This window comes from Gymnogyps californianus, chromosome 2, assembly GCF_018139145.2.
Source record: "Gymnogyps californianus isolate 813 chromosome 2, ASM1813914v2, whole genome shotgun sequence".
Taxonomy (NCBI): domain Eukaryota; kingdom Metazoa; phylum Chordata; class Aves; order Accipitriformes; family Cathartidae; genus Gymnogyps; species Gymnogyps californianus.
The window spans coordinates 136,345,972-136,359,248 of NC_059472.1; the positions used below are offsets into that span (position 1 = coordinate 136,345,972).

At 36.4% G+C, this 13,277-nt stretch overlaps 1 protein-coding gene across 12 annotated transcripts in view; it reads left to right on the top strand.

The window, feature by feature from the left end:
* DGKB (diacylglycerol kinase beta) overlaps positions 1 to 13,277 on the top strand; it is a 334,240-nt gene that overhangs the window by 248,592 nt on the left and 72,371 nt on the right. For all 12 annotated transcript variants that reach the window (XM_050891901.1, XM_050891903.1, XM_050891909.1 and 9 more), the window contains one exon: positions 4,492 to 4,687. In XM_050891901.1, coding sequence (XP_050747858.1) covers positions 4,492 to 4,687 — 196 coding nt within the window. The remainder of the gene's footprint in view (positions 1 to 4,491; positions 4,688 to 13,277) is intronic.

Sequence of the window (13,277 nt, forward strand, 5' to 3'; positions counted from 1 at the left end):
GGTTTGATTTGATTTGAATATACTGCAAGTTAAATGTACCTTTTGCTTAAATACAAATTGAAGAGCAGGCTTTCCCAAGAAAATATTTCTGTCTGGCAAAAATCTTACATGTAGCCTGATACATATTAAATGTGATCTTAAACCATCTAATTGTAACCATTGAAAGGGTGATGAAATGTTAGCATCCCAAAGCAAACAAGTATGCATACAACTTTGTGATGCTGCTGATACCAGTTTTATAATTATTACCAATTCATATCAATAACACTATTATTACCAATAAAGTATTACATTGCCAGTATATGAGACATGTTTGTTAATATTCACTTCATCTGTCCAGGTCATTATCATTAGTCCTACAATTAGGAACAAAAAGCATAGGGGAAATAGTTTCCAAAATGTTTACACAAGAAGTGTTAGGAGGTAGTTATTTACAATTTATTTACAATGAGTAAATTACATTTAAATGAACAATGCTTGCCAATATGCTTGTATCTAATGTTTCTTGTCTGAATGTTGTAAACACTTGGGAGTAGCGCTGTTTTCGTCTGATTTTTAACCTGTTGCCCCTTGCTTGGGGATGTTGCTGTAAATGAGAGCTTGATGTATGATACCGCATTTCACTCTGAATAAAATGCACAAAGAATGCGTTTGCTCCACAGCCAAATTTTGAATGAACAAAGCCCATGAAGATTAAGGATCTGTATCTCTGAGCTGGGAGACAGCAATCAAACATTCTTTGGGCAAATATTTGTTCAGCTCTGTATTTGATTTCTAACCTAATTAAGCTTGGCTTACGTGATATACATTCATGTCTCATGTTCTGTATATTTTCTTCTGTGTGAGATGCAGAACAAAGTTTGGACACTAAATTCTTATGTTATCCAGAATAAGATGTATTTTTATTTCCAAATTGGGATCCAAGAAGTTGAGGAGAGAAACATAGGTTCTAAAGGGAAAAAAAAAAACAGGGCAAAATTAAGGATTTATTTTTAATAATAATGTTTCAGTAAATGAGGCTTAAGATTTTACAGTTTAGAGTGCTTACACTTTTTTTCCACTTCAGAAAAAAAGAAAGGTGTGTGAAGGGTATCTGGTGAGAGTAGGCATAGATGCAGTGTAAGTGGGGATGGCATGGTCCATACTTGCGATGCTGTAAAAGCATTGTGAGACCAGAGGAAGCCTCCTATACCACCTGGTATTAATGGGTGGGGGAAAGGAGTTTAAACGATCACATAGTGTTCCATGATATTGCACTTGGTTACACAGCAAAGCCTTAATCTCAGCTGTTTTCAGGCATGGATATGTATGTTCTCGATTTAGAGATGATCTGAAAATATTTGATACAATGAATGAATTGTAAAAGATAATGCCCAAAAAGGGACTGAGGCCAGGAAAGAAGACAAAAAAGAACTAGAAGTGCTAATGTTTATTTCTAATCTAGGTAGGCATGCTCCACATTTTTAAAGCATGCTTTTATTTTTAGCAACATCGTTGCATTATTTGAAATGTAAAAAAAAAGAAAAGGAGCAGAACACATCTGTGTTTTGTTGTTGTAGCGTATATATGTGTTAGGACAACGCAGAGCTACCTGTAGTGCAAACTTCTTGTCTGTGTATGAACAAAAGAAATCCTCCTTTACTAATTCAGAAAGTTCCTCGTCACTGTGGGATTCTGAGGCCTAGTCAAATAATTGTCTTAGTGTACTACCTGCTGTGTTCAATATTGAGTGAAAATGGAAGCCAGACCCTGCGCCATCCTATTTCACAATTCTTCTTTTCTTTAAATAATTCCAGTCAGTTTGGGGGACGCCAGACCTTTATAAATTAACAGCAGGGAAATACCAAAGGTGTCAGATTGCATATTTATCATCTTTCTCGTGTAATACTTAAATATGTATTAAGAAGTGACTGACATAAATTAGGCAGATTTCAGAAGCCACAGGCCGTGGCTTGTAGAGGACCCCCTTCTGCTTGACATTTCATCCTTGTCAAAGATCAAATTATTTTAATTTAGGCTGCAAATTATAAGAAATGAAGACTTCTTTGTGGGAATTCCCTGTGGTAATCTGACTTTTGTTGTTACTGCTGCTTGTCAGTGTGCAAAAGATATAATATGCATGCAAATAAGGTTAAAAAATATGTACTATCTAATTATCCAGCCAGTACATTCCACTTGAAGACAGTGGGAGGCCTGACACACAGTATGTGTTTGATTCATTGAGGCCTGCAGGGTATTTACACAAGATTACTTTTAATTATGAAATTAATATCTGTTTATCTAGAATGTATAGCAGTAAGTGAGCATACACATGAGCAGAATTTTTAGTAAAATAAATCATCTTAATATTTAATACATATAAAATATAGGGGGGAACCACAAATTTGCTTCCAAAGTAACAGTGAAGACCCATGCCTTTTTTCTTGTAAGAAAAGTGTGAGTAAAAAGTTACACTTTCAATTACAGTAGTTGCCACAACTGCCAACTCACTTCCAGATATATCTTTTGACTTTAAAAGTTTCCCTATATGAATATAATCCACAGGTTTAAAATTTAATTCTTGAAGAGCAAATATGAAATGGAAATCTTAATGTTGAAATTGTTCTCTCTCCAGATTTACGCTCTTCTTCGAAGAATTAAGAAGGTGCAGAGTATGCATTATAATACAGTTCTGTTTTGTGATCTCAGAAAGTTTCAGGGTAAATGAATAATTATGTGCAGGTTTTTTTGAGTTGTACTTTGCTTTTCTTCTTCAAAGCTGTGATAAAGGTTTAGGCAGAGAAGAAAAAGTGCCAGTGACCCACAGAGCAGCAAGCTGCAAGATGTCAGTGGACTAGTACTGATGCGTGGTTAATTATTTTTCCTGTTTTCTTCCTGATTATTGTATATTGGAATTACAAAATAAGACCCTTAATCAGTTTTAAATGCATGACTGGACCCCCTACTGGCTTGCAGAACATTGCAGGAGTAGGATCTAATGTTTTAAAAATATGCTGCTGTACACTATAAAGTACGTGTGACTTGCCAGGATATCTATATACTCTAGCTGTGTTGTGAGGAATGAATTTAACCTACCTCTAGCCAAGGTACAAGTATATGAATCCTGGGAATTTTGGCTAGTTCAGTGAACTAATAAGTAGCACTGGATGCTTTGCCTTCCACCTACCAGTTCAACTGTAGCAATCTGAAGTTGGGTCTTTTTTTCTTCTGTGGAGGTTCTTCAGTATTTTGCTATGTTTTATATGGGTTAGGAGCTTCCCCTGATCCTAAAACAATGTGGATAGGGAGGAGGACTTAGCCTGAGTAAATTATAGCCAGCAAGGGCTAGGTGTATCCTGTCAAGCTAGGTGCATCTCATCCAGTGTGTGTCAGGTGAACTGTGTTTGCACATGTTGTAGGCTTCTGCCACCTGAGAATATGCTGCAGTGTGTCACTGAACAGGCTGATAAGTTAAGGTCCCTGAACCATTCTCCTGAAGTGAAAATTATGGTCCCTTTATAAGATGTAATTTGAAGCCAGATTTAGCAAAGGAATGTACATCTATAAAGTGCCTCAATGTCCACTTTTGCTATAGGAAGCAGGAGAGATACACACTAGTGACACAAGATGCCCTACAGTAATGATTCCAGCACTGAAGGGACTGTTGCACAGAGTAAGATTTCTTCTGTGTGTCCAGTAAGTCTTGGAAGGCTTTTAGAGCACTGATACCTCTTCTTTAGCTCCATGTCCTATGTTTTCCTTTGGCAATGATGCATATTGCAGAGAACTGGCTGATGGAGGTTCTGGGATAGGAAATGCTGTAGCTGCATCAGCATTTTGCTGTATCCAATTTTACTAATCTTACCTCCCAGTAGGAGTTATTAGTCAGGTATAGCCCTACGCTAATGTGCCAGTTGTGCCTTTGGATTGAAACTAATCTGTGTGGTGTTCTGTGCTCTCGGGGCCTGCTTAGACCCTTTTCCATGAAGCTGTATATGCTCTGTATGCAGGGAGTTTTATATTCAGCTTCATGTGGAAGGGACTTAGGTGTTATAATGACAAGTATCATTGCAAAATCATAAGACAGACAATTTAGCTGGAACAGGCAACAAAAAATCTCCAGTTATTGCTATAGAATTTTTTGCAGTATAAATGTTTTTCTGCTAATAGCTGTAGTGAAGCTACAAATATATTTCACTTGGGTCAATGAATAGGTATCAGATAACAACAAGACTCTACCAAATGGTCCCACTCTTAAGCAATCAAGAACTGAATAGGAATCATGTTTTGCCTTCTGAATGAGGATCTGTTCCTATCTCATATCTCCTTTCCCAATATAAGTATATATCTTAGGTGTAAACATTGAATAAACCATTAAGTGTTAAGAATGATTAATTGTTGAAGAAAAATATCTTATAGGTAGAACATTCTGATTTTTCTTTCTCTTTTACTGCTTTCTCTCTCTCTTTTTTTTTTTTTACCCCCCTTTTCTTTTTTCTCCTTGCTAATCAGTGTGATGGAATTCAGCTAGACTTAATCAATATTTCTCTGGAAGGAATTGCCATTCTGAACATCCCAAGCATGCATGGTGGATCGAATCTTTGGGGAGAGACAAAGAAAAGACGTAGCCACCGTCGGACAGAAAAGAAGAGGTCAGATAAAAGAACCACTGTCACAGATGCCAAGGAATTGAAGTTTGTATGCCAAGGTAAGCTTACAGATTAATACAGGCTATCCGGCTCCATACAGTCAACTCAGTTGTATAATTGCCCTTGTATTGCCTCTTGTCAAGAAAAAGGATAGACAGTTCCTAGCTATTTCTTTTCTTGTGCATTTAGCTTTTCTGATGAGAAGCACTGGAGCAAAGGCATAAACAAAGATGTGCTGATAATTACAGTCTATATACTTGCAAACCTGCCTCGGATGTTGCATGTTAAGCAAACTAAGCACACCATGTGGCACTGTTTGCTACTATGATATTCAGTCTAGAAGTACCTGGAGTTTTTGGAGTCAGAAAATGCTTACTGAGTATTTAGAATGCTTCTTAATGTCAGCGTGCCTAAAACTTGGGGATAATCATGACCTGTTTCTAACAAACTTTGGCCAGAGGCTGTGGAAAATTACTTCAGAGTAACAAGAGCAAGCTGTCTATACATTTTATGTTACTATACTGTGATGCTGTATGCAGTCCTTGAATGCATATGCTGTAGCTTGCTTGCATGGGCGTGATCCGTCCTTTCAGGGCTCATATACTTTCCTGGTGATTAGACACATTTGCTCCATAAATTTTATTATTAATCATAACTCTTGACAAAACCTACAGTAAATAGTAATCTCTATTCTACTTTGTAGAATCTGAATACTATGCATTGTAACACATTGCTGCGTATCACAAGTTCTAGTGATTATAAAACATCGTTCTGTTCACACCAAGGAGTGAATAGACCAGACTTTGAAAACGTTTTGCGGTTTTTTTCTCTTTTTATTCTATGGAAAAGAGTATCTCTTTCTTCAGAGTGTCTTCCTGCTTTTCCTCCTCATTCAGACTGAATAAAGATCAAGACTTGAACTGTCTGATATTATTGTGATCCTTTTACTAGTTTTGGATATCCTATTTTTTACATTTTATTAGCAGTAATTTTTAAGTCATTAGTTATATCTTAGTTAATTAATAAGTGTTGTAGTTTTACTCCAGCTAACTTATCTGGATGACAAATGTTTAGGAATAAAGTAGTTTTCTATGGCTTGGAGGTTGCAATAGGTACTAGGACTCAAAATTTCTACGTGTTTTAGCAATTTAACATATGTTCTCAGTATCTCAAAGTAACTTACCAATGCATTCTGTCAGCTGAAGTCTTGTCAGCTGCTAAGCATCCGCATACACTACAATTTCTGTATTATATCCTGATGTTCAGGCTATTGGGTAATGAACTCACCAAAATTTTTCCTTTTGTGTTGCTTCTGAACATAGGGAGACAGGACATTTCACCTTTTTGATAGTAGTGAAACAAGATATTATAACTTCTTTAATTATTGAAGTTATGTATGTATTGGATACATATGTAACAGTGATTTCAAGCTACTGATTATTTTTGATTTATTAGAAGGGCATTGCTACACTCCATTTTCCTGGACAGGAGAAAATAAAATAATAATAAAAATATTAAAGACTGAACAGAAGATCCTACATTATCTGTTGAAGTGTTCATAACACAGACATTAAGCACCTTGCTTCAGAAAAACTAGTCTCATGACTTAGTTTCTAATTACTTTATATGCACTGTGGATGGAAGTAGCTTCAACCAAAAGGCAATTTCAAAGCAGAGATTGACTTCTCAATATCGTAAGCTAGAGCACCTCTGTCTCGTCGCTGAGTACATGGATAGTATTATTGGTCGCATCTACAGTAGCATTTTAGTGCGTAACAGGAGTACGCTTCTTGGATTTCCGAGTTGTCCATGTTTATTGCATTCCAGTTTGCAACACTGAGCAGTCTTGAGCATGCAAACTGGATTCCTTTTAAGGGGGGTGGGGGGGGGATACAGGTATATGCTCTGACTGCAAATGGGTGTTCAGTCCATGGAACCAGGTTAAAACAACCCAGAGTAGAACTCCAAAATGAATGTGGTGTGAACGTTTGAGAACTAACTGGTTTGCCCTGTGGATCCACTCCTATTTTATACTGCAAAGAATAGTCACTTAATTCTGCTAGCTAAGGTAGATTCTCAGGTTAGAGTGTGCTTCAGTATTCAAGATTATTACTGAATAATGGAATTCAATCAATTTTATGTCTAGGCTTCTCAAATAGTTTTGATAAATATAAATCTACCCACTGTGGAAGTGACTGACTGCCTGTCACTTATAAAGCCCTATGATTCCTTCACTAGCTTTGTACAAGCAAATCTGAGAGCCTGATATTGTCTAGCTGATTGTTTTCTTAGGCAGATTTGGATTGTATTTTTTAGTTTGAAGAAAACATTTTGCAAAATGTTAATACCTGGTGCAGAAATAGATATTGCTGTATTGAGAACCATGGTAAATACATACCTGTGTGTTAACTTCTGTTTGTTTGTTTACTTATTCTGAATAAATATTCTTTCAGTTTGTTTTATGTCCAAATAAAGCATCTGATTACTTGACAACTAAACACTGCACTTTCTAGGAGACAGTAATCAAACATCCTCATGTTTTCATATGGAGATATATATCAGGTTTTGGTGTTGGGTTTTGTGTGTTTTTTTTTTTTTAAATCTAATTTAGTTTTAGTCTTTTTCAATTGCAGTGCAACTGTGGGTTTTTTTAACTATATATCAGTCTGTATTCTTGTTGTCTCTCTACTTTTATGGTTTTATAACTTGACCATAAATACATTAATGGAAGTTTAGTATTCAAAGTCTGAGCCCTTAAATGGGATGCTTGCATGGACTAGTGGGAGCTGTCTCCTCACTCTGGGTAGTTTGTTGCCCCTGAGCGTGTTGCATTGCTCTTCTCAGAACAGCCCCAGGAGGACTTTGTGCACTTCCAAGGAAGAAGAAACCTCTGTGAGGTCCTGCTGCTGTCTTCCCCCTGCTCTTGTGTGTATCACCTAACATGAGCCATGTACATGCAATATGATCATCACTGCAAGAAAAAGGGTCAAAGTTCTGCCAAATCTTTTTCCAGTCTTTTATATCTGTACGATTCAGTGAAGGCATATCCCTCCTTTTTTTTTTTCCCTGTTTACTGCTGTCACCTGTTGATGCAAAAAGGCTTGTATTTTCTTTGCCCTTCCCATTATCTACCTCTGCATACTCAATAGCCAGACCACAATTTGGACTTTAAGTAATCAAATGGACATCTGCTTGGAAAACAATCTGATTATGTGCACGTAGTCTGAAAAACAATGTATTGAAATGTAGCAATTTAAAATGTGCACTATTTAAATACATTCCCTGCTTATCTCATTAGGAGTTGTGCATGTGCACTAAAGAGCAAAATTTGGGACTGATAGCATATAGGTATGTGTGTCTGTGTGTGTATCATATTTCTATCTAACTAGTAAGTGGCTTTAATATTTTCATATAAAACATATATGAAAATATATTTGTCTGATTAACTTACAGCTCCTTGGAAAGAAAACCTTATTTAGCTGTAATGGAAAGCTTTGTTAATGGAAAAAAATACTACAGTTTTCATTTCAGCTCCTGTGCAGAAGTATAAAGGGTCTTTCAAAAAACGTTATTAGGGTAAAAATCCGATTTTTTTTTTTTAATTCAGTTTCATTTTAATTTCTAATTTATCATTATCATTTCTATTGTACAAAACCAATGCATTAGGAAGAAATATAACTACAGATATATGTGACAATTCCTGAAAGTAGATGATTTAATTAGTATTTTGACTTTATGAATCTGACACTTGCAATGTTTCCATTTGTTGTTTTGTATTAAAATCTTCTAGTATGTACATATCTATGATATATCTATCCACAATCCATTTTTTTCTAAGTACAGATTTTGGATGTAACTGTGAACTATCCTTGAACATTATTTGGACAGGATTTTTGTTTTGGTATACACAGATACTGATAAATGCCAAAAATCAGTGCTTTAAGAAGATGAACATACTGCATAGAAACTAAAGTATGAGTTGAGAAACATAAATGTAAATAACTGAGCTACTTGTTGTCTGCAAATTACATCCAAAACATAAGTTGAATCATGACAACATATCTTACATGAAATACATATATCACTTATGTTAAGTGTTAAACAGCAAAATTCTCTTCCTCAGAGATACTAAATAAAATTTTCAAACCTTTTGTGACAAAAAGGAAGTAATTCTTTTGAAAATCTCTCTAGTAAATTTTTTGGTAAGTGTAGTAGGATTCCTTTGGGGTGGATGTTGTTGTTATGCTTTGATTTGCTTTCATTGCTGAAGTTCAGTTAGAGCCCTGTCCTCCCACGGAATCTCTTTTAAAGTCTCTTAAGACTTTATTGCAAACATATACGTAACTTGTTTTTGCATGAGTAGTTCCAGTCACCTCAATGGACTCATTCCTGAAGACAATATCTATGAACTATTAATGGATAAAACCTTTAGACTATAAATACTTCAGTGCAGTACTTTCTTCCTATTTATTTTGTACATCACCAGGCACACTGATACTTAACCAAGTACTTACCAAGTTGATCTGTGCAGCTTGTTAAGAGCTGCAGTGAGCTATTACTCAGCAACATGCCAGACTACTAGACTAATTCAAGACAATGTGCATTCATGTCACAGCACCTAGGCATAAACCAAGCTTACCAATACGATTCAATAACTCTGTATGGAAATCTCTGCTAATAACTGCATTATAACTTTCTGAATGGAAATGCGGAAGTTTTGGAAATAGAATAATGTGTATGCAGACAGTTCACTACAGTTAAAAGCAGGGGACATGCAGAGACTGTGAAGGCCTTAAAACACTTCAAAATATCTATAAGTAGTAAGAGAGGAGAAAATACCTTTCTTATTAGGTGTCAAATTCCACTCTACAAGGGAAGGGGAGAATCTTAACCCAAGCTTCCCTATAGCCGAGGGATTCCTGACAAGAGTTCTCTAAACAATTTATGAACTTTGTGGACTAGCAGACTAATTTAATTTATGGAGGTCTTTCATAAACTATACTCTGGCCAGGTGACTTCTCCTTGCTGTTTATACTTCTCTAAATTTAAAATTTTGACACATTATGAATTTTGAGATATCTATGAATTAATTTCATAAGTTGAAAAAGTTAGAAACTGTGTTCTATGTGTACTATATACACTGAATATACACAGTGTATATTCAGTATTGGTAGACTTTAGGTTATTTATGACATGGTACAAGGCATGTATAATGAACTCTCTATAATAATATTTTTATTAAATGCTATGGATAACGTAATGGCTAGATACGGTAATTGCCCTTATTTTGTATCTTGTTTAGACAGTTTGGGGCAACATAGCCATTAACACATCACCACAGAGAAAAATAACTAATTATAGCTATTTCATAGCTGGTCTATGTTAAGACATTCAACTTATAGAAACAATGTTGTTTAGACAAAGTATCTAAGTAAAATCATTTAATTGCTGCCTCGACAATCCTAAGTGTTTTTGTGCACATACGTATATAGTTTGATGAAAGCAAATAGTAGTGATATAATGAAGTTCTACCAATTTTAGTAATCAGTGTTGTAGGTTATTTGTGTTACTTTAGAGAAAGAAAGAAAAAGGTAAATTAAGTTGATCACAACATTTGTTTAAGAACTTGAGGTAATATACTTGGTATTCAGAATTCAAGGAAGCAGAAATATATCTAACTAATGAAAACCTAAATGAAATGAAAATCTAACTAAATCAGTTAAACATCAAAGGAAATAATAATTGCACACTGTTCTGAGCTAGGCTCAAACTCACTAGATAATAGGGATGTATAAACACCTTCTTGCCTTTGAGATAGGACCATAAATGGTTTGCAAGCTTTCTCAGGAACTGTCTACACAAACTGAAGTAGATGTCTCTATCCAAAACAAAGATACAAGCAGGGCATATATGTTGGAAATACCTTGCTGGCTAATGTACATAAACATTTATATTTCTGTGAAAAATAACAGAAAAAGAACAGTGAACCTGAGAAAAGAGGAAGCACCGAACACAGTAATAGAAAATCTGTTGATGCATTTCTCAGAAAAAGTGAAGAGAAAGACAGCTTTCTCAGCCAAATTCTGACTATAAAACTGTTAGATAAGCAAAGAGGCTGCCTTCTGTACAAGTCTTTCTACATTTAAGGAAAAAGATCTTCTGTCTGTAATTGTAAGGAAGAAGTACGAAGAATGAAAATCTAACTCTGGTGTTCTTTTCCTAATGAAAGCAGCCCAAGAAGACCTGCAACTTGTCTAACACACAGATCAGAAAAAGTGAGAAACCAAGTTTCCTTAAAAAGCAGTAAAATAAGTTAAATTTAAAAGGGTTATGACAGATCGCGTCTCTCAGTTCCCAAAAAAAGGTAAAAAGGAAGGAGGATCCATATGCATGCTTGTCTGCCTATTTAAGTAGGACTAATCACTGATGATAGATGTCAAAGCATTAAGTGTATGAAGTTCAGGAAAATCCATTATTATTTCAATGTAAACTACTATAAAACTCATGTGGAACTTATTTCTAGGATGTAAATTTAGGAAACATACTTATGATGAGTTATAGTGTTACATGAATCTAAAATGCTTTGACTGTTTCACTCACAAATTCACTTCATTTAGTTATATACCTGAATTTCTTTGCTTGGAAAATAACACAAAATTATGCTTGTATGAAATTTTAATTTCTTTCCTAAATTTTGTTTAATTGCTCTGAAAATAGCAGCATTTTTCATGGTTTTTGGCACTTTATTTTCTGTCCTTGATTGAAACTAGGAAGGCAGAGAAATCCTCTAAATAAATAGGAAAGTTAACCCTTCTAATCCAGGTACTTCTTCAAAGTTTAAACATTAGAAAAAATTTCCTAAATTTATTCAAACAATATTTTTTTTTTTCCTGTCCAAGCATGCACCATAGCTATTCTGAACATCTTAAAGCATAAATTGAAGCTTTAACCTAAACTTCACATATTTCTGTGTGGAATTTCTTGTTACAATTATGTGAGTGTGTGTTGTTTACAGTAAATTAAATCCTTGTGAGGCCTGTTAAAGTTAGGGTGACATTAATGTCAGTGTCTAAAAATCAGCCCTATAGCCAGTAGATAGAGTCACCTCAAGAAAAGTGTTTATCTTGTGCTCAAATAAGGGTGTAAGGTAGGCAGAATAAAATGCTCGCTGGAGGTGACTCTCTCCATTTCTTGTAAGTGGAGTCTGAGTGATAGGCCAGGTTAGACACCTCACTTCCAGCGGACTAGGTGGTGAGATGCATTTCTGTATGTGCTGTGCGTGGCAACAGCTGATTAAATACATGAACAGTCCTTGGAGCAGGAATGGGAACCAGGTACTGCTCTGCCAGATAAGCCTTGTTCAGCTGAACCATGCTCCCTTCTACGGATCTGGTGCTGATGCGTCCCACGTCTTTCATGAACACTGTAGTCACTGATCTACTGAGCAGGAAGGACCATGACAGATCTGTCTTTCCAGTGTGTGCAAACCCTGCTTGGACTGTAGCTTCCAGCTGTCAGGGACTCAAGCAGGGGAACACCTGTTTGGGGGATTATAGTATAGGCAGTGTTGGGAAATAGGGTAGCATTCAGTGGTGCTATATACTGCCCCGTCTTTAGTTTGGATTGCATTATTTTGTCACCTTTTAAAAATCTTCCTGGTATGCTGAGTGTCTCGTTTCCTTTGTGTGCATTTGTGTTGCAGCACTCTGCCATTGTGCATTGCCTCTTCTATCTGCTGAACAGCAGTAACTGGCCACCGCGCTGGGCATTTTGCTCCACTTCTCAAGCAAGAACTCAATAGGCAGTGGGAGCTGCTGTCTCACTGAGGGCAGCTGCATGGTGTAGCTCATCAGTGTGCGAGGTGTTGATCTCTGGCTTTGGTGAGGTTGCAGATTGACCAAGGGCAAGGAACCCTTGCCAGTTTGTCCCTGTGGAAGCACCTGTTCCTGCAAATCCAGGACCTGCCTGAGGCAGGATGCAACTGAGAAGTTACTTCTACTGATATAGTTGTTCCCAGTTATTGGTCGTTCCCGTAGAAGCTGTGGAGCGGTGTGGTTCATACTGTGATGTGTTACCACTAATCAGCAGTATCTTATCTCTGTGGAGGCAGTGATTTCGGGAGGGCGAAAGGAAGGAAGAAATGAATGTCACAGTTTTTCCACATTAACAGATTCCTATTTCTTTTGTTTTACTTTAAGCAATGGGTTGTGAGTTTAGACATGGTGTAGAGGTGAGAAAGGTGCTGAGGTACTCAACATGACAAAATGATGACACTGGTACTTTTCTTAACTCAGAACTCAGTGAATGACTTTATGAGGGATGGGTTGGTATTCAAATGCCTTTGTCCCATATTAGCTACTGAAGATTGTGTGGCTTTGGCTCCTTATTTTTACTGCATGTGCACATTCACTGGAATGACAGGGGTAAATGGCACTCTGTCCTAGCCACTTAGTTAAATTGTGCATTGTACCCATTACTTTGTAAGATCTGAAAGGCAAACATTCATTTTACCAAGCTGTTAAAGATAGCACAGTTTTCCTAGTAAAAGAATGTGGGCTGGACAGTCATGATTTGATTATGCTATTAAAAAAGCCTTTTCCCCTCTTTTGCCCCCCCCAGCAGCAAATCTTTAGGGTGTACTCTTTTCGT